This window comes from Pagrus pagrus (assembly GCF_965226575.1).
Source record: "Pagrus pagrus genome assembly, chromosome: 23".
Taxonomy (NCBI): Eukaryota; Metazoa; Chordata; class Actinopteri; order Spariformes; family Sparidae; genus Pagrus; species Pagrus pagrus.
In genome coordinates this window covers 19,308,015-19,329,478 of record NC_140205.1, presented here as the reverse complement: position 1 = coordinate 19,329,478, position 21,464 = coordinate 19,308,015, and the positions used below count along the sequence as shown (strand labels likewise).

The following is a 21,464-nucleotide window of genomic DNA, read 5'->3' as shown; positions in this document are numbered from 1 at the left end:
CTTCACGTCTGGAAAGAAAATATACTCAAGATAAAATTGAACTGTTGATTGAAATACATAAAATATGAAAATCCATGCAATTCTAAATAAAGGAGGGGCTGTCAGGCTATCCCTCTCAGTGCAGTTGCCATTTTGTCTGTGCCAAGAGACTCTGTGTCTCACAACTGGCAATGATTGTAGATATACAATAGAGGTTTTGATAAAACAAACTATGATATGCAGACACTTGCTCAATAAGCCCATCTCCACTGCTGCTCAGTATACATTTTAACCTAATTTAAGCATGCACCTGAACACCACATAGCCTACATGACATACGACAGTCAAAACTAATAATAGTAATGCTCAAAAACCAACTTCATTTGGGACTACAAACTGGCTTGAGTGCAAGAGGAGAGCGCATGCGTGCGGCTCAACACCCATCTTTGCAGACCGGAAGGTGAGAGGGAATTCCACTGTAGAGTAATCCATCCTTTCAGTGTTACCTATCTCTGGTCTATCATAAGCGGCGGTTGCTGTCCACGAAGGACGTTGTCCCTGTTAAACTTTAACTCAGGAGGTCGCTTTATAAAAGCACATCCTCCTTCAGCCGGCAGCATCCCCAGGAGCTGGAGGAGTACTGAGGTAAGAGCCAAGTCTTTACTAGCATCTTTAGGTTAGCTTAAACGCTGAACTGCGGAGAGCCAGGGGGGAAAAAATCCTCTCCTGTGCTGTCACAGCGAGGACACGCTAGCTGCCTACAGTTAGACACCGGTTCGGTCTTGTACTACGAACATTACTGTCCTCATGTTTGTAGTTTATGAAGTCACCGTTCGTCCTTTATCAATATCATATTAGCTAGCTAACGGTTGGGAGAGGAAACGGGAAGAGGCTCGAGGCGCTCAACTGTTTGTACGTCAGAGAGTTGAGTGAGTGAGGAGAACTGATGAGTCCGGTCTCATCATGAATCAACAAGAAGTGATTCATTTAAAAAAATCCTACCATAAGATAGCTGGTTTGGTTTCTGTGTCATTATGACAGAATTGTTACAGTTAAAATGATAAAAGTGTACAGTACGTTTTCTGACTTGGACACAACAGTTACATAGGACACTCAACACACACTGGCACTACATGAATTCTTATGTTACATACTTGTATACCTTAAAAGAGAAGCATGGCCGTTAAAAGGTTTTTAGCATCACCAGTTCATTTAACAGCAGATCTGCTAATACCTACAGTATGTTCTGTATGTGCAGCAGGCAGGATGAGGCAGGATGAGAGGGGATGCCATCTCCTCTGTTAGCAAAAAGACCAAAATGCATCTCCCCCCCTCTCCATCCATTTGAAGCAGAGTGCAGTGGCAGAGGGGGTTGTTTAAGTTGAATACGTTTAGTCTGCCTGACTCACTGATCCTATATCTAACCTAGCTTTGAGACAGTTAGAATCTATGGCCCCTGAAAACTAAAGAACCAAAAGAGTCAGTTTGCTAGTCATGGGTGAATGAAACAAACTGCGTCCAACCCCCTGAACGTTTGTACCTGAATAAAAGCTTTTTCAGTAACGGGAGAGAAGCTTTCTGTAAATTCACCAGGAAGTCATGCGTAGACACCACCTGTGTTGGTGTCCCTGTTATTGTCTGACTGAGAGTCCAACTGACAAACTGTGTACAGTAAAAAAACACAAAGATAAACAACATATGCATACATTTTGCATACTTTCCTGGTTCCAAAGATGTCGAAACACAAAGGCATGTGACAGCAGTGCTGTTCAGAGAAATGACTCTGACGTACACAGTGGATTTTGGCTAACAGCAGACTTTGTCCCAACATAGATCACACGTAATACAACCCATTCAGTTTCATGCATTAGCCAAACACCAAATATTTGCTAAAAATCTGATAAAACATCTTAGGTGGTAGCCTTGCAAATTCAACTGCAGTCTCTCTTATCTGCGCCAAAATGCACAAACTCAAATTCCTGGTTGGCTATCATCATTCCCACTCCTGTTATCATTTAACAGTAGTGAGCCAAAAGGCAAACGGTTAGTGTTGGAATAACGTCCTTCTTGTTTTCTCTTTCCCCCTGAGCAGAAAGAGGAAGTGCTGACCGACAGGTGAAGTTGGAGCGGACAGAACCAGACAGAACAATGACCGAGAAGAAAAAGCAGGAGAGATAAACAACACCAGAGACCTACACCTTATACGTCAGGCCTCCTGCCATTGCCATGGAGTCAGAAGAAGCTGCAGACTCACAGCTAATGTACAGGATAGATCGCCCGGTCTACGATGAAGCCTTCCTCCGGTCGCAGCTTCTCCATCGCAAAGAAAACTCCACCACCCTCCGACAGAGGCTGGCAAACCATTTCCGGTAAGTTTAGATTTAGGAATTTACCTCTGGATTTGTCCTGCTAAAGTGCTGTTCAGAAAATCATTGAATAAGTGTAGGTATATTGATACAAGTCAAAAGTGATTTATCAGTTAATCATAAAAAATGAGCTTATACAGCATACATGTTGTGGGTGCATTAACTGATAATTGCTAAGTCTTTAAAATGTCAGAAAATGTGAAAATGCTTATCACAATTCCCCAGAGTGCAAAGTGACATATTCAAACTTATTGTTTCATGTTCATATCAGTCCAAAGATATTTAATGAGTGATTGACTCTTATGCAAAATGCTTCTCCTCCTGCCTCCGGCTTGTTCATTGGAAGGGAATCCTGCTCTGTCACAGGGGAAACTGTCTGACACTGTGTGATTAACTAAATGAACGTGCATCAATAGTTTCTGACTGTCCCTCCTGACCTCCGTGAATGATGGTAGCATGTGGTGACAGATTACAGCATCGTGTTAGCAAATGAGCTGGAAACACTTTGGGTGCAGCCTTATTCATTTTAAGAATGTGCGTTTGCTCACCTGTCCTCTGTGTTTTATGGGTATTTGAACAGTGAGTCAAAACGTCTGGCTCGGTATTCGGATGTGAAATGACACAATTCCTGATAAGGTTTATTTGAGGGTTTGTCCCGTCACAAAGTAGAAGAACATTAGAAGTTTTGTTATACAGTCACACTCCCTCCTCCCAGTGTACGAACAGACAAAAGACAGATGATATATGTGGCAGACTACCAGTGTACTTCTGCATCGGTATGTGACTTTTACATTATAGTTACAATACCAGTTCTACTTGTACCGCCCTAGTAACATCTTGTATTTGAAGTTAGAGTTAGAATGTAGAAAAATCTCCATAAATATTATGCTGTTTTAGGATCTAGGTAAAACTAACAGTGTTAAAGGAAGTATGAACAACATGAAAATCCTCCTGTCATTGTCATGTGCTGGCATGAATGATCTTTTTTATAATTCTTCTTGTTGAGTTGAACTCCTTGTTCAACGTACCCGTTCCATCTCTCTCATGGTGATTATCTGTTTTTGGTAGGATTGTGAGAATTAACAAGTGTTTACCCATAATGATGTGCTGACTGTATGGGTACACAGGTGATTAGGAGTCAGGTGAGTGAAGCAAAAATATTTGCCGTTAGTAAGGAAAAGGAACATGTTGTATCATGATCTGTAAGTGTGGCCTTTAGGGGCACGAGGAACTGCAGCTGAAAAACAACATGGATTCTAGGAAAGACTTCTGTAGTTGAAAAGATGCATTTTTGTCGTACAAAAATCTGTCTTTTTTATTACAAACTCATAAATTCATCCACTTGTTTACTTTCATAGGTGTTCATCAGAGAAGGCCAAGGCGGCGGTTTTGACCTTCCTGCCGATTCTAACATGGCTGCCATCCTATCCAGTCAAGCAGTACCTGTTATCCGATGTGGTCTCAGGTCTCAGCACCGGAGTTGTGCAGCTCCCTCAAGGTCAGTGCCCTGCAGACCCTGCTGCACTACTGCTTGAGGTCCTGTTCAGACATGCACTCAATTCAAAACATCCAATGAGGGAATAACTTTTAGAAGATTGGAGTTGATCTCTACCGAATCTATGAAAGCTGTTGTGGAGTACTGTGTTGGAAAGACACTTTGTCACCCATCTGTATGTTCGAAGCCTGGCAAACATTACTTTTACAGAATAATTAAACCAACAATGTTATGTATTCCAGTGCATACAGTAACCACACGCTAACTTTGTCAGGCTAGTCATCTGGAATGACATAAAGATTAAACATGAGAAGGGCCAGCTGCCAACTCCAGAGGGGCTGCTTTCAGCGACACGCTGTCTCTGTTTTGGTATCTCTGCAGCTCTGAGGTTGTGATGCAATCACTTGGCTTCTGGGACTGTTGAGTTTTTTTTTAAACATCTGTCCTTTTCCTCTACTCCACAGGTCTGGCCTATGCTATGTTGGCTGCTGTGCCTCCAGTTTATGGCCTCTACTCCTCATTCTATCCAGTCCTGCTCTACACCTTCTTTGGCACTTCTAGACATATATCCATAGGTGAGAAACTGACTTAAAGCTTCCTGTCGAGGATTTGGGTCATAAATATCCTCCTACAAGCTGTGGCTGGAGCCAAGATGGAGATTCAGTAGAAGGAACAAGGCAGCAAAAAGACATTGCAATGACTGCCATAGAATAAGAAAACGATAAACATTAACAAACTTTTGTACCATTTTTGTGGCATAATATTTCAGGGAAAGAGTGTCCTGATCCTGTGTTTGTTGTGATCCACCATGTTCCAACATAATAACGGTGGATATGCTTTTAAAAAGTGATCAGTCAGTGGCCTTTCAAACATCTAGGTTGCTCCTCACAGTCACATGATCAGCTAAAACTGCCAGCTGTCTCTGTCCCACGCACACAGGGGCTACAGCAGTCTTCTCGGTATCAGCTCAATTAAATGTCTGAACAAGTTACAGACTGATCCAGATTATGAGATGAAAGATAAAGTTTTCTTTGAGATTGCATGTGGAGGAAATGTTTTCAATCTAATGCGATAACCGTGTCCTCAGCTGACATGAGCAGCAGGATTGTGAAATTTCCGTGACCCCACCCCTGACATCTCACTCATCTGGGTACTTTCGTTCCTAGAAGGGGTGCCAAGTCATCTCAAATGTCAGCTCTAAGTTATCTCCACATGGTGAATGGGCACATCAAACTAAACCCGCTCAACTTTTTAAAAACAAAGGATCTGATGTGAAATGAACAACAGGAAGCAGTTGGCTTCACTGCCTGTGCCACAAATCTAGTCAGAAAACAGGTTGCTTTGGAAATGATGATCCCTTAACTTCTGGCAGAGAGCGAGAGGGAATAACTGGGCTGCTGTTCAAGTGCTGGGCAACATGGCCTTTTCAACCAGAGGGATACACATACACACACTTATCATAGTGGACAGCACCTAGCCTGTAAATAAGTGGGGCTAAGGTGAAATCTGTCCATGGTTCAGACGTGATGATATTGACAGAGGGCTGCTGTGTTTGTTTTGGTATTACTTTGCCCCATTTTCCTGTAGTGAAGGCCTAAACTGATAAGAGACTGTATGTCCGTGAAACTGATAAAGATCAAACATTTGACGTAATGTTCCAATGCAATGGTCTACAGTTATCTACTGTATGTACTATGGGTATACATATTTACACACATTATACAGCAGTCACAGTTTGGAGGTAAATGTGTTTCTGAAACACAGAGATGTGACTGTGCTACAGGTTCTGTGAAAATGGGGGTCATTCCATGCAACTCACCCAGAATTCAGAACTTCTCCCAGTTCATGTCTTGGATTTTCACAAAAGAATTAATATAAAAATTGACGGAACCTTACACAGTCCCATAGCTCTACTAAAGCACCACTCCAAATGCTTTTTTGTTATGAATTTTCGAAGTTTGGCCTTTACTCAACTAGTTTTCAACATCATCAACTCAGCCAAACTTGTGATAAAACAAACTGTGATCTCACTATCACGTCAAACTGCTTAATAAGGAAATGAATCACGGTTGCCCTCTTTTATCTTCTTCTGAGTATGTTGCAATCCATTTTGCAATCCGGCCAAACCCGTGTCTGTTGGGATTAGCCCAGATTTGCTTTATTGTCAAATGCTACTAGTTGATTATGTCAGAAATCAGTTCAGAAAAGTTTGAAATTGGGAAATAATATGTGTATTGAGCTAGACTAGAATGGAGCAACTAGAGCAACTAGAGCAACTAGAATGGCACTCAGTAGAGTGCATACCTTTGCCAAGGCCCAACAGTCCCCTTTTATTCAAACAAGCCTGATCCAATATAGAATAAAACATTTAAATCTGTTACATCCGGATTTTTATTTGAATCTGCATGAAATTGTATTTTTTCCCCAAGATCAATGAATTATTCCCGAATCAAATGAACAAAAATGTGGAAAAACACCCGGTTTTGCAATGTTAAAGAAAGTGAGAGTAAAATTCCTGGATTCGTCCCTTTTATGTGGATCTGCACCAAAAGTTAATGGGGTCTATTCTGGGCCGAGATGCATCCTCCATCCAAGTTTGGTGAAAATGTGTGTAGTTTTTGTGTGATGCTGCTGACAAACCAACCGACCAACGGACACAGCAGAATACTTAAAAGTTATTAAGAGTAGAATTTTAGATTTTGCTATGTCCCATGAATAGAAGTTTATATATGAACTTTTTGCAAGAAAGTCCATGAGGTCTGAGGTGAATTGGTATGGAATGATACTCTCCTTACATTTTTTGTTCTCTTCTGCTGCTTGCTCTCTCACGTGGCTGTATTTTAAGCACTAGTGGTGGAGAAACTCTCATCAGTGTCAGTATGGCTTCATCATTTTGTCATAAAATCAATCTTTGAAACAATATTTCAAGGAAATGTATTCTTGTGGTGTTCTAATCCCATTCCCATGTTGTTATATTAATCCTGGCTAAGTAATTGGTGGTCTTTAAGACAGTCACTGGCCTTTTCACACAGCCAGGTTGCATTCCACAGTCAGCGCCAAGAACAGTATGATGAGCTCCAAATGCCAACAGTCTCTGTCCCACACGCAGGGGGTCAGCTTTATTAACTCCCTGAAGATTCACAATTTGCTTCAGAAGGTGGTTTGATATGCTCTCTTTGTCCATAATTGACATGAGCAGCAGGATTGTAAAATGTCACTGACCCCTCTCCCCTCATCTGATATGACTTCCTGGTCATCCAGGAAGACAAATGGGTACAATAAACCAAACCTTCTCAACCTTTAAAACAAAAGACTTGATCTTAAATTAACAACAGGAAGCAGTTAGTGTGACTAAAATGGCCTCTTCCCAAACTTTAGTCTGATATCAAGTTGCTTTGGGAGTTACGATCTCTTAACTTGTGGCAGAGAGCGAGAGTGAATAACTGGGCTGCTGGTTAAGTGTGGGACAAGATGGCCTTTTCCTTCAAAGGGATACTGCACTAAATGTGGGCACAAACCCCCCACACACAGTTTAGGTGCATGATTCTACAGTTACAGTGGACATCAGAATACTGTAGAACCAAACCTGGATAGATGAAGAACTCCATGATTCAGACATAAAGTTTGATAAACTGTCTTGCGTGTGTGATCTGCAGGCACCTTTGCTGTAATAAGTCTGATGATTGGGGGCGTAGCAGTGAGGGAGGCCCCGGACTCCATGTTTATGTTGCCTGCGAACGGATCCAACATGTCTGCCATCGTGGACGTGGTGGCTCGTGATGCCAAGCGGGTGCAGGTTGCCGTTGTGCTCACGACCCTGGTGGGAATCATCCAGGTCAGCATAAAAAAAAAACAACCACCACACTCACACACCTCCCACAGAGAATCTGTAACGTGGTTTAACCATTACAGTAAAGTGATACAGCTTTCTGAAATCTTCTCACGCTCAAAATCACTGTTTACCCAAAGGATGTCTGATTCACTGTTGATGTGTCCACACCTTGAATGATGTTTTTATTTGAAACAAAACTAGCTCTTTCTTATCGCCTTACCTCTTTCTTATTTCATGCTTTCAATTTTTTTTCTCTTTCTTTCAGTTTGTCTTCGGCCTTCTCAGATTTGGCTTTGTGGCGATCTACCTCACGGAGCCCCTGGTGCGAGGCTTCACCACAGCAGCAGCTGTGCACGTCGTTGTTTCTCAGCTTAAGTACCTGCTGGGGGTGAAAACACAGCGCTTCAGTGGACCCCTCTCTGTTATTTTTGTGAGTTTTAATAGCAATGGAGGGTTTGTAGCATGGATGGCAAATGGGTCTCAGCCCATAATAGACCCATTTACTTTTGGTGCAGATCTGAATAAAGGAACGCATCCAGGGTTTTTTTTCTCATTTTTTTTACATTGTGAGATCAACATTTTTGTTAATTTCTCAGGGAATAATGCAGGGATCTTTATGAAAATAATCAGGTGTGTTTAGGTGGCTGATTTTGATGAGGATCCTGATTAAAAAATCAAGATCTTTTAATATGTAGTTATAGAGGCTAGTCTTTTTCCAGCTGCTATACAGTAGCAAATAGGCATAGAGACCTGAAACTACCACTAATGTAAAACTGAGATAATGGGGATTCAGAGAGGTACAAACGGTGATTAGGACTGATTGAATAAAAGGGAACTATTGGGCTTTAGCAGAGGTTTGCACTCTGAGTGAGCGTTTTTTTGTCCTTTTTCCCTGGCTGCAGAGCGTCAAGGCGGTAATCAGTGACATCACCAGCACCAATGTCACCACCCTCATCCTGGGCCTCGTCTGCCTGGTCTTCCTATACGTGATCAAAGACCTCAACGAGCGGTTCAAGAAGAAACTGCCCATTCCCATTCCTGGAGAGATTATCGTGGTCATTGTGTCAACCGGCGTCTCGTACGGCCTGTTGTTGTCAGAAGACTACAGTGTGGGTGTGGTTGGGAAGATACCAACAGGGTAGGTTGCTTTTTCAGGTGAATTTCTGGAATGTCTCTGAAGATGTCTCAGAGGGTTGTCCTTTAGTCAGTGGATTTTAGAACTTGGTTTTGTTTCCTCATTGTGTTAAATTTGTGGTTTTACCCTCTTTGTGCTGGATGTACTACAAGCTTTATCTTATGTGTTCTCAGGCTTCTTCCTCCTTCCCTCCCGGATTTCTCTCTGTTACCCAATTTGGTCACAGATTCCTTTGCCGTAGCGATTGTAGGATTCTCAATGGGTGCTTCACTTGCCAAGATCTTTGCTCTGAAGCACGGCTACAGCGTGGATGGCAACCAGGTGAGTCTGGACATGTGAGACAAGCAGAGATCTATCTGAGACAGGGGTTTTGAGAAACCTGATTTTCCAGCTAGACTTGTCCTGGTTAAAGCTGACCTTTTTCTATGCATGAAAATAAACCGGTTTCTGTTCTGCTTTTTTAAAGACGTCACACGGTGAAAATATTGCTGACACAAGTGCAGTGGAATGAGACACTTGCCCTCTAAAAGTTTGAATAAATCAGTTTCCAGTGCTGATCAATGAACTTTCTGTAAAGTTGAGAATTTGTGTTGTGAGGAAAAGCAGTGCGCTGTCTCAGTCCACAACACATGCACACAAAAAAGTTAGGTTGCATGGTCTAGACATCCTTTAATGTTCAAAAAACACATTATTTTTCTCATACTGTCCATTGCTGCAGTACCTCTATTCAGTCTATATCTGAACACTCAGTTTCATTTAACAGTTTGTGTCTGTCTGACAAGCCCAGTCTGCTCTGATTGGTCAGATCTCACAGACCTGAGCAGGCACAACCCACCATGTTTTCATCTAAAGCTTGATTTATGCCTCTACGTTAAAATCGATGCCGCACCTCCCCAGAAATGTAACTGCACATCGCAGCGACTGTGATTGTTCTGCTTGGAAGCGTCTCCTCTGGTGCTTAGCCGCGGTGCTAATACAGGGGATTGTGACCTGTAGTTTCCCCAATAAACACACTGCTCTCTTCAGCTGTTGCAGTCCCTCCTGAGTGGCCAGCTGATGCTCTTCTTGGGTTATACTTCTCCTCCAGAACTGCTTTTCCCTGCCGGAGTGTCTCTGGTATTTAAAGGGGAAAATACAGCCGGAATCTGCCCACTGCCAGCAATGCAGCCACGCCAGCGCATATGTATAAATGCTCACTACAGCATTGGCCAATTACATTGGTTACAGCGTTTGCTCAGTGTAGAGCTTACGTGCAACCATAAATCAGCCTTGAGCTCTATGGCCCTAAGATGTACCTAGATGTACCTGATGTACCTGCTTTTAACAATGTCTTCTGGTATGCATGAGGGCTGGCTCGCGTATCCTGCTTCCGTTTGAAGTATCGGTTGTGCACATCCCCATACATTAACTTTACACATACGCAAGATGCATAAGCAGATGGATGGTAGGAACAGTGTCGGCCAGTATGGGGATATGACAGGGTCAGGAGTTAGAAAGTCTGAGCCATGGTGGAAAGGACCTTGTGTTTTTGTATTAGGTTTGTTGTGCTTTACAATGCTGGAGCATGTGAACACAAGTCAAAAGGATTCACAAGCAGAATCCCAGTAGTTAACTAAATACTGACACGACCATAATTCACTGTATATGTTGCATTTGACAATATCAGTTAGGTATGGGAAGTCATGTCAGTCTGTGACACTGTGCTGTGTTTCAGGAGCTGATTGCCCTCGGTCTGTGCAACTTCATCAGCTCTTTTTTCCAAACCTTCGCCATCACGTGCTCCATGTCAAGGAGCCTGGTGCAGGAGAGCACTGGTGGAAAAACACAGGTGACACACAAACACACACACACACACACTTTCTCTACAGCAGAGATTACAATGACAATGAGAGGTGACGCAGTTATCACTTTCTGTGTGTTCAGATCGCAGGGCTGCTGTCGTCTCTCGTGGTGCTGCTGGTGGTGGTTGCCATTGGTTTCGTCTTCCAGCCGCTCCCTCAGGTGGGTGGAGCTGATAACACTGAGCCACAAGCTTCCTGTCTGGCAGCTCAGCATCACAGATGCAGCTGCAGACATTTTTTATTTTTATTTGTGGTCTGTTAACAAAAACTAGTTTCATTTTTCACCTAATGAGATCAGATCACTGCCAATAGCTTTTTTTTTGTGTATAGTTCTGTTGTCATGTTGTATTCTCCTCTGTTGTGTATCCCAGACTGCACTGGCTGCCATCATCATGGTGAATCTGTTGGGGATGTTCAAACAGTTCAGAGACATTCCTTCTCTGTGGAGGACCAGCAAGATTGAACTGGTCAGTTTGTCAAATCTTATCAGGGTGTTGCTCTGCACTTTTTTGTCCACTTTGGTTTTTGGTGATCTGATTTAAACTGATGGGTAGCTCTTCTCTCAGAATAGGCTGTTACCATGAGCTACACATGCTCCTTCTTTAGAACCGAACATCTGAAAACAACAAATTACTGACTTGAATGTGTCTTCATAATGTTCCAGACTGTGCCTGTTAATTTAAGTTTGTTTGCAGGTCTTGTACTACGTAGTATGTGAAACAAGTAAAACCTGGAGCCTGCATTACCAACAATACAAGCCATTGAGTGACATCACGAGAGGCAATCAGATTACATGGAGCCGTAAAGGCTTTTTACTACTTTCTTTACATATGCAGTAGTGCTCCCCAAGAACTGTAAAGTTACACCATTATTTTGTTCAGTTTTGTTCTGTACAGCACAAACAAGATAAACTTCTTATTTTTCTGTTTTATAGATTAGACCTTAAAACTCAATCTGCGAGTTGGATTGTGATGCCACACAAATTTCAGAAGGAATCTTACAGGATAGAGCAATTAATCTAATCACGGTTCAGTTAGACGTCATAGTCCACCTTGGAAAGAGAACAATGTAGAGAAATGACCTTATAGACATGATGCGACTGTAGATTTTGAATCTTTACTTTGTGATTTTAGCTGATGTAAAGGTTTCAACAATGTTAAAGGGATACAAACTATTGTTTTAAGGTTCTTCATGCATGATTTTGAAATAACAAAAGCTCAATATAAGATTAAATGTGACTTGTCTCTTGTTACTGAAGGCACATGAGATAATGTTGCCTGAGAGATGATGATAGCAGCGATGTTAGCGTGACCAATAAAAATAAAAACGCCTTGTTTTTCTCCATCTGATGAAGAAAATAGGACGCAGCTGTAACACTTTCTGTCTGTTTATTTCCGTTTCTTCCCGTTTTCTCTCTCAGGCCATCTGGCTGGTAGCCTTTGTGGCGTCTGTGCTGTTGGGTCTGGATTACGGCCTCCTGGTGGCCGTCGCGTTCACCATAATAACAGTCATCTACAGAACACAGAGGTGCTGAAAATAGACAGATGCTTGTTGTTAGTCCAAATGTGTTTGTATTTTGTTTCCATCACATCATATTCACTTTTTTCTCTGAATAAACATGATGCCACATATCATAGAATGTAAATACATTTGTATGAACGGGTATGGACGCTGCTCCAGGCCTGCTAACAGGAGAATTTAATGTAAAAGTTATTTAACTGACTAAGTGTTTCTGACCTTTGTATGTCTCTTTCAGCCCCAAAAGTGCTGTCCTGGGTCATGTTTCCGGCACGGGGCTGTACTGTGATGTGGACGAGTATGAAGAGGTGAGTCTGTTAGAGTAGAAAACACTACAGTCTGAATGCAGGCTGGAAATGTCGCACTAAGTCTGTTGGCCTGAATTCTGAACACCTGCAATTGGTGTTTTTGTTCCCAGGCGGCTGAATACGAGGGGATTAAGATTTTCCACTCCAACTCTTCAATCTACTTTGCTAACAGTGACCTTTATGTGAACACCCTCAAGGAGAAGGTAATCCTAACCATTGTGTGTGTGTTTATGGAGTACTGTACTAAATGTTTAAGAAATGTGCTGTATGTAAATTGCTTCTTCAGAGCAGAGGACTACTAGAAACATTTGCAGTCATGGAGTTAAACTGGTTTTGACCAGGTTGTGCACTGAAGTCTAGAATTAACGGACATTGTTGGCGCTATGTGGAAATCGCTACTGGTACAAAGAGACATGTAATTAAATGAATGTGAAGCCAACTTGGCTGTGAGCACACAGTTGGAATGTGACATTAACAGACATCCTCTGATGTGTGTTGTCTATGTCGATCAAGCGGTTGTCAACGCAACAAGTACTTAAACCCAAACCTGCAGAAGTTCAGGCTTTTACACAGTTTATACTATAATAAAATAAGAAAATGATATATGTAGAGAACACCCATATGCATTTTGGATACAGTTGACTCAGTTTCCTAGATGCATAATGATTTTAGGTTAGAACATGTAGATAAATGAGAAACCATTATAATCTGTTGGTGTGATACACACAGAAAAAAAAACAGCCAAGCCTAAAAAGAAAGATATGAACTCAATTAAATAAATTAAATAAATCCATGTGTAAAAATAAGGTTGACAGTATGACTGCACTTCTGTGTGGGATTTAGAGGTGAAAATCTCAGATCCGTGTAGTAAAATATGAAGCTACAGCTTTATGGATATGGGTATGTATCACCTTTGGACAGAGCCAGGCTAGCACACTGGCTCTGCTTCCACTCTTTATGCTAAGCTAAGCTAACTTGCTGTTGGCAGTTGCTCTCATATTTAGCATACAGACATTAGTGTGACATCAGTCTTCTCTTATCATCAACATGAATGCTAACAAAGAGATTTCTGGCATATCTACATAGTGATAAATGGCAGCACAGATTATAAGTGATAAACTAATAATCTGTTTTGACTGTATAAGACTAAAACTGATTCAACTTAACTGTGGTGATTTTAAAATGGCTTTTGAAAAGATACTGGTGAGTCTACTGCAGCCTGGAAGAAATAAAATAACTCAAAATGCAACATCAAGTAGCTGATTTCCTTTAACCGGGTTACATTTAAATTAAACTTAAATTAAATCATGGCTGTAGTTTTCCTGTCTTTACTTTCACCTCAAAAAAGTTAAAGGACAAAATAATACCGCTAGATTTCAAGATCATTTGTTGGAAATGACCCATTACACAAAAAAATGTAAAAGAAGCAGTTGGTGGTTATTATGCAGGACATTAGAATGTGTTCAATTAAAGTACGTTGTATCGCTCTCTCTTGTTGTCTTGTGTATACAAGTTATCATTAGATGTACTTTGTGGCCATTGGCCCTAAAGTCAGTGTTTGTTTTGTTCTTTAAGTTTGTGTAAGAATGCACCTTTCTAAAAGGGCTACAAACATAACAAAGATACAGGAATCTATATTTTTTTCCTTATCAGATTATTTTCAGAGCCATATAAGCATGAACAGGAAGTGCATGTTGGAACAATGCTGTAATTTACAAAGTGTTTGACCTGTCTGCTGCCACTGATGACGTGTTTACAGACGGGAGTAAACCCTGAGGACTTACAAGCTGCTCGAAAAGCCAGAAAGAAACAGAAGGAGAAGGCCAACGGCAACAACAGCACTCCATTGAAGATCTGTGCCAAGGTGAGGCTGTGTTCTCTGCCATGTGGCTTGTTGTGTATATGCACAGTCAGCTTTGTTGACAGTGTAAATATGCAGCATGCTGCTATATGTGTGTCCAGGGGCTTGTGTAACTTTTGGAGGGATTGGAAAAGAGGTTTAATGGGCGATGTTTCTTCACCTCAGTGGCACTGAAAGGCTGTGATTGAATTTTGTCAAGACAAGCTTTCACATGTATATCTGTGTGTAGAATTTGCACTTGTGTGACTCCAGCTCTCTGCAGTTGGATCAAAAAATACACAAAAATGACAACCTGATACACGTTGTGGCTTGTTGAATTCCTGTCATGAAGAATCCTTCTCTTTGTTTGGTTCCAGTATGAAGAGCAGGGAGTGACCCATGAGGTTTTGTCCCATAACAATGTGGCGGAGGAGCAGAGGAACGGCCAGCTGGAGGACAGACACAGCGAGTCAGACCTGGAGGAGGCTGTCTTCATTGAGCCTCTCTGCACCGTTCACACCATCATCTTGGACTGGACGTCAGCCAGCTTCATTGATTCAGTGGGAGCCAAAGCCATCAAACAGGTTCTTCCCCCCTTTTTCCTCTCAACTGAGGATATTTTCAGTACCTGGTTCACTATAACAACAAGCGTAGATGTTAATGCTCTGAAGTTTAATTCTTGTGCTGCCACAGTGTCAGTTCAAGAATGCGTGTGTGTTGCATCCTGATGTTGAGGATTTGACCTCAGTGAGTAAGTCACTCTCTGTCTCTGCAGGTTATGAAGGAATATGCAGCTGTGGACGTTAGAGTGGTCGTAGCCGGCTGCAACAGTGAGTAATCATTACCACTTTTCTTTATTGGTTACAAGCTTAACTGTAGTAATTGCTCCTGTAACTGTGTGAATCTGGAAGAATGTCACTGGTCATATTTACATGCAGACTAACCTGGATCATTTTGTGATTAATAGGATCCCAGTTCAGATGCAAAGGCATTTATAAAACAGATCTATCAATTATTGTTTGGTCGTATTTTATTAGAGCTGGAACAATTAATTGATTAGTTGTCACTGATTTTAATTAATAGTCAACCATTTGATAATTCATTAATTGAATCATTTTTTAAGAAAAAAAACTGCGATTCAAGCTTTTTAAAGATACAATATGTAATATTTCTGCATGTAAATGTCTAAAAACAACTGGACCTGTCATATATTTTGTCTAGTTGTGTAATTACAACATCACCTTGTCTATGAACAGCCAGATTACTTCACTTGACACCAGCTCTAAGCTCGCAAGCAGTGGCATGAGCCACATGTGTTTAAATTCAGGTCAACCTCCTTACTGAAATCAGCAGATAACAGAAACTTCGGTTCTCTCCTCTTTCTCATCTCTGATGGGTGGGCTGTGATAAGGTTCCTTAATACACATGGTACAGCAATGACTTGTGGGAATAGCTTCACATAATACTGGAATATGAGAACACAGTGCTCATCTGGTCCCACTGATCTTGTATTTCTGCTTCGATCTACAAGGAACCCTTCTGTCTGAGCTGGACGCCCTACAGTTTTTCACCGGGATCATGACTCCAGAGATGGTGTTCCCCACTGTCCACGATGCTGTGCTACGCTGTCAACACTCACACTCCCAAGCTTCTCCGACCAATGGAACAACCTGACGGGAGATGTCACCTCGCACCCACCTGTAGGAGCCATGAACTCCACTGATGTGAACATCGAGCTGAACAATCATTCATATTGAATAGACTCAGGTGGATGTTTTCCCTTCACAACAGTCTGACAACCTTGTTAACTCCAAAGTGCCCTGAGAAGCGAGAGATAGGGCAGGTTTGAGGCTTTTATCCAATCAGAAATTCAGGATTTCCAGGTGACATTCCTACAGCCTTACTCCTCTGCATCCTCTCTTGAGTGGATTGTCTAGATGTGCACTTTTTAAGTATTTTTGTAGTTCTGTTCAAGCTCTCACCACTCTTCTGGGAGAGATGCATTTCACAGTAAACTGCTGCTCTGGTCCAAATGACCTTGTTAGAACGATTTCTGTAAGAGTCCAATTTGTGGACACTGTGCTGTGTGACACTGATTAGTAGCTGCCTGTCATTATCATGCTGTATCAGATGTTCATGGTTACTGAGACGTGTGCTGATGGATTAGAGTGTATTTTCAGCTGTATGTTTGTGTAATTGTGTTTTTAAACCAGCAAAAGTGCTAAAGTTGGTTATTTAGCATTGCCATATTTGTCAAAGTTCATTTTGCGTACTGTTCGTCTGAGTGCAACACTAACGTAGTATTGTACGTTCTGTCAGTGCACATTTTAGCATAACAAATGTTCTATTTTTTGAAAGTTATTTTTTGTGTCGTATATACAGGAGGCCTTAGAAGTTTCCATGTGGTTATTTTACAACATGTAACAAAAGAAAGCAGTGAGACTCAATTCTGGAATAAACTTTATTTATAAGTGAACAAGAATGACAACAAAAGGACAAGATTTTTTGACTCAGTTCTCTGCTTCTTTTGACAGTAAAAAGCCAAAGAGTTAACTCTCTCTCTCTCACACACACACTTAGTTGTAGGTCATGTATCTGGGGGTGGCGCTAAACTTGGCGTAGGACTTGATGACCTTGTTAACGGCCTCCAGGAAGTCTTTCTCTGTGGCGATCTTCCGGCGAGCTCTGATGGCGAACATGCCTGCCTCTGTGCACACACTGCGGATCTCAGCGCCTAACAGGAAACACAAATCAAATTGTGCTTACAGAACATCTTTCAGGACCAGCAAGAAATAATGTGGACAAGCTCAGCCAGTCATGTAGCAATACCCTCAAGTTTTAGTGTTTCTATGGTCATACAGGAAAGTATAAATGAAATTGAAATTATGGCTTCACAATATGGTAAAAGAAATGGTGAATATTTTTATTTTCATTGAAGAAAATTAAAATGATGATTTCACATTGTACAGTACTTGATTATAGCACTATTTTGTCACAGTTTACGTATCAAACTTATCAAAAAAGCTTCAGCAATTGTGATTGGCCATTATAAGATTTCGATAATATTTCAATTCATTTTGCTGCCTTGGTTGACATTAAGGAGCTCACAGCTGAGATAATCTGTTGGCTGAAGTAAAATAAGATTTCCCCATAATCATAATCTGTCCTGTGAAAACCATGCATCTCCAGAACATCAAGTTCTCAGGACACACACAGGTCTGTTTTAAGCTCTGTGACAGTGTAACCCCTATCAACCTTAAAGATAGAAGTGAGATGGCAACAATATGTTACAGTGCAGCCTTGTGGCCAGACATGAGTACTACACAAGTGAACAAATGGGGGCAAATTTGTAACTGTTGACTGGAGTAACTAGGAGGTTGACCACTGACCCTGGAGTGATCATTTCAGAACAGGAAGGAGGATAAACTCATGTAAAATGGAGGGGAAGAAAAGAGGCAGTTTTAATATGTATATAGATGAGGAGGAAGATGTTGAAGTAGGAAAATGTAGAGAGAAGGTGTGTCTTTAGAGAACAAATGACAGAATGCTCCATGAGTCTTACCGGTGCTGTTGGGACAGAGGCGAGCCAGCAGCTCAAAACGAATGTCTCTCTCCACACTCATAGAGCGGGCATGGATCTTAAAGATGTGTGTGCGACCCTGAAACACAGAACAAACAGGGGTTAGACTATGGGTTCATAAACAGAAGGAAGACGATCCCTAATCACATTGTGAAGTTTCATGGCGGATTTAAGAGAATATGTCTTTGTATCTTGAGAACACTCACCTCCAGGTCGGGCAGGCTGAACTCGATCTTCCTATCCAGACGTCCAGGTCTCATGAGGGCCGGGTCCAGTGTGTCCGGTCTGTTGGTGGCCATCAGCACTTTGATGTTGCCTCGAGGGTCGAAGCCATCCAGCTGGTTGATGAGCTCCAGCATAGTCCTCTGGACCTCATTGTCTCCACCAGCACCGTCATCAAAACGAGCACCTGGCAGGTTCAAGATGACAAGTTTTCATGTTATTGACCTCGTGCACTCGTCCTCGGTTTACTGTCATCAGCTTCAGTTTGAACAGGCTGCTTGAAATACTCTCCTCCTGCTCCACACTTCTCTTCCCTGTTTTTAGTGTTTTTGAACATTTTATTTACCTTCACTTACCATCTTGCCATCAGTTTTTGAGTTTAGCTTGTAACTAATCGTGGATGACGTGTGCGCACGTTCACATAACACCAGTGACACTCATACCACAGGTTGAGAATAGTGGGTTTGCACCATTCTGAAAGGAACTTAACACAGACATACTAGAGAAAATGTACTGTGAATATCCTTACCTCCAATGGCATCAATTTCATCAAAGAAGATCAGACAAGCCTTCTTAGTTCTGGCCATCTCAAACAGTTCTCTCACCATCCTGGCTCCCTACAAAATGGATGTTTACATTCATCAGGACTCAGAATCTATCCAGCTGCTATTTTTGCCCGGTGTGTTTCTCAAACTCTTCCCACACTCACCTCTCCAACATATTTCTGCACGAGCTCGGAGCCGATGACCCTGATGAAGCAGGCGTCCGTCCTGTTGGCCACGGCACGGGCGCACAGGGTCTTTCCTGTGCCGGGCGGCCCGAACAGCAGCACGCCTTTAGGAGGCTCAATGCCCAGATTGACAAACCTCTCAGGCTGGTGAGCAGAGGACAAAGACAAAGAAAATGATCAGAATTGGAGGCATGGCAGGGAAGAGCTGTTAGATCTATCCATGTTCATCCGAGTCTGGGTGAATGCTGTGACCATGAAAAACTCTGGCAGTGATTTAGATGTGGGATTTTCTTCATTTGTGAACACTCACATGGAGCAGGGGGGTCTCGACCACTTCTCTCAGCTTCTCAATCTGCTCCTTACATCCACCAACATCACTGTAGGTCACATCAGGCTTCTCCTCCACCTACAACATGAGGAAAAAAATAAGGACTCGCACTGCAGCTTATTTTGGAAATTGCAAGAGGCCACACTTCAATTTTTATGCAATTTTAGTGAAAAGCTGTTGATTCTCAAAAATCAAACTAGAAAAAGTCAGATAATTCCACAGATTTCTTGAAAATATTGTTGCTCTCAGAATTTGATCCCCTAGTGGATTCATACCTGCATCATGGTGACAGTTGGGTCGATCTTAGGCGGCAGAGGAATGTGGATCTGATACTTGTTTCTATCGACACTGGAAGAGCAGAAGAGACACTACATTTAGCAGATTGTTTCACTAGACATCACACATAAATGTGAGCCATTTTAATAAAAACTTCTGCCTCACCCGACTCTCATGCCCTCCTCGATGTCAGTCGGGGCCACTTGGTCGCTCAGGTCCACCACGAACTTGGCAAACTGTTTCACATTGATGATGTATTTGGGGTCCTCGGAGTCGGCGTTGATGATCTTTGTGCATCTGTTTAAATAATACACAGAAACAGAGGGGATTACAAAAGGTAACACACTGTCTATGAAAATCATTTCAGAATATGCAGCAACACTGTAATACCATACTGTGTAGTTCATCTATAAACATTATTTGGATGGCCATTACAAAGTCGCAACTGATGTCTATAAAGCTTTACAATTGCTAAATAAATAGTTTATAAAGCATTTTATTGTTTGTTTTATGGTGAAATAACCATTAAACAATTAACTACAGATTCACAAACTATTAATGATGGTTATTATGAAGTGTTACCAGTTTATTCATCAGGATTTGAGGTGGAATGAATTTTATACTTTTAGTTTGACAGAGAAGTTCTCAGATGAATGCAGTGGGAATAATGAGGAAGTTAACTTTAACAAGGTACTGGTTTGTGAAAATATGTAGTAGCTCAAAAAAAGAATGGGAATACATATAATATAGTATTTTGTTTTTAAGATTAAATACTTTCTAAAGCCAGGCCATGCAGTGTTTTTCCTCACAAAAAGCAAAAACAGTCTTATTCAAAAATACTGCCACAGTATCTTGATCATTCCCACACAGACTCAAAAACACACATGCATCAGTTTGCTTTACCTTGCTACCTGGAGCGGCTGTTCGCTCTGCAGAGTCTGTTTGTCAGCAGCCAGATCCCAGAGTGCTGGTGGAGCCAGGCCTGTGTCCGACTCCTTAATGCCTGTCAAAGCCAAAAAAACATCCAGTCAGGACATGTGAAGCCACTGGTTAACCGAGAAAATCTGAGTAAGGCCAATAAATGTGTCAATTAAACCATCTATGGTTTTTCCTCACTCACCTGTGAGCTCGTTGATCTTTTTGAGCAGCTGCTGGATGTCATCTTCCACTTGTTTGATCTGTCTGGAGTAGGTGCTTTGACCCTGACGATGAACAGACAAGCACCACATTAGAACAACCTTGAATTAATACTAATGCTAATGTAAGCAATCCCACCGCTTTCACAGGTGGATCACAACCTATATTACTCAGGTCATACTTACATATGTTTTCAGCAGAGCGATGTCTCCTTCATCCAAAGCTGTAAAGATGAAAACAACATGAATGAGTCTGCACTCTGACTGTCAGTGGGCCGCTAGCATTGTTGTCGAACTGAGCAATGCCGTTTATTTCATCATGGTAACGCGTATTATAGTTATTGCTTTGACTGCAAACACCTTAAATGTTACATTTACCAAACCATTGCAGTTTGGTGAGTAGGTGCTAAATACTAGCAGTTTGTTCAAAGAACAGAGCTAACGTTAAGTTAGCTACGTAAGCTAATGTCGACGTTCCTTTTAGCAAAGAACATTGAAGCGAAGTTCATTTACAGTTTCAGATAAAGCGGTTACCTCTGATAGGTGCGTCATCCTTTTCCTCTTCTTTAGTTTTCCTTTGGTCGTCTCCCAAATAGTCCGGCATTTTAAATCAGGGAAGAAACTGTTTCTCACAAATAGCCCGAGCTGCTTCGGCAACCAAACTGTACCATTACACAGCAGCTTTGAGTTTCCGCCGCTGTGTGCCAGTCACCGGAAATACAGGTCGGAACTTTATTGAGCCTGTACCACCAATAAAACTTATATTTTGTCACATCAACAACGCTCGTATAATTATTTAAGTCTCAGTTGTAAATATGAGTCAAATGTTGCGAATGTTCAATTAATATGAGTGGGGCTCCAGCGAGGAGGCGCCGCCT

The 21,464-nt window shown here is 41.7% G+C and overlaps 2 protein-coding genes across 2 annotated transcripts; one reads left to right on the top strand and one right to left on the bottom strand.

Moving 5' to 3' along the window:
- The first annotated feature begins 469 nt into the window (after positions 1–469).
- On the top strand, positions 470–16,815 carry slc26a5 (solute carrier family 26 member 5). The gene is made up of 18 exons (XM_084345426.1): positions 470–624; positions 2,072–2,348; positions 3,704–3,843; positions 4,305–4,415; positions 7,497–7,675; positions 7,938–8,102; positions 8,575–8,810; positions 8,981–9,128; positions 10,522–10,635; positions 10,731–10,808; positions 11,020–11,115; positions 12,069–12,175; positions 12,405–12,474; positions 12,585–12,677; positions 14,234–14,338; positions 14,692–14,898; positions 15,090–15,144; positions 15,846–16,815. Exons 2-18 carry the CDS (start codon positions 2,206–2,208, stop codon positions 15,986–15,988), a joined length of 2,190 nt encoding a protein of 729 aa, XP_084201552.1. The 5' UTR covers positions 470–624; positions 2,072–2,205; the 3' UTR covers positions 15,989–16,815.
- psmc2 (proteasome 26S subunit, ATPase 2) lies at positions 16,758–21,311 on the bottom strand. The gene is made up of 12 exons (XM_084345429.1): positions 21,121–21,311; positions 20,773–20,810; positions 20,571–20,652; positions 20,354–20,453; positions 19,616–19,747; positions 19,450–19,522; positions 19,157–19,252; positions 18,826–18,990; positions 18,646–18,733; positions 18,101–18,303; positions 17,877–17,973; positions 16,758–17,048 (listed from the first exon to the last, which is right to left on the bottom strand). Exons 1-12 carry the CDS (start codon positions 21,188–21,190, stop codon positions 16,891–16,893), a joined length of 1,302 nt encoding a protein of 433 aa, XP_084201555.1. The 5' UTR covers positions 21,191–21,311; the 3' UTR covers positions 16,758–16,890.
- Positions 21,312–21,464: the final 153 nt, after the last annotated feature.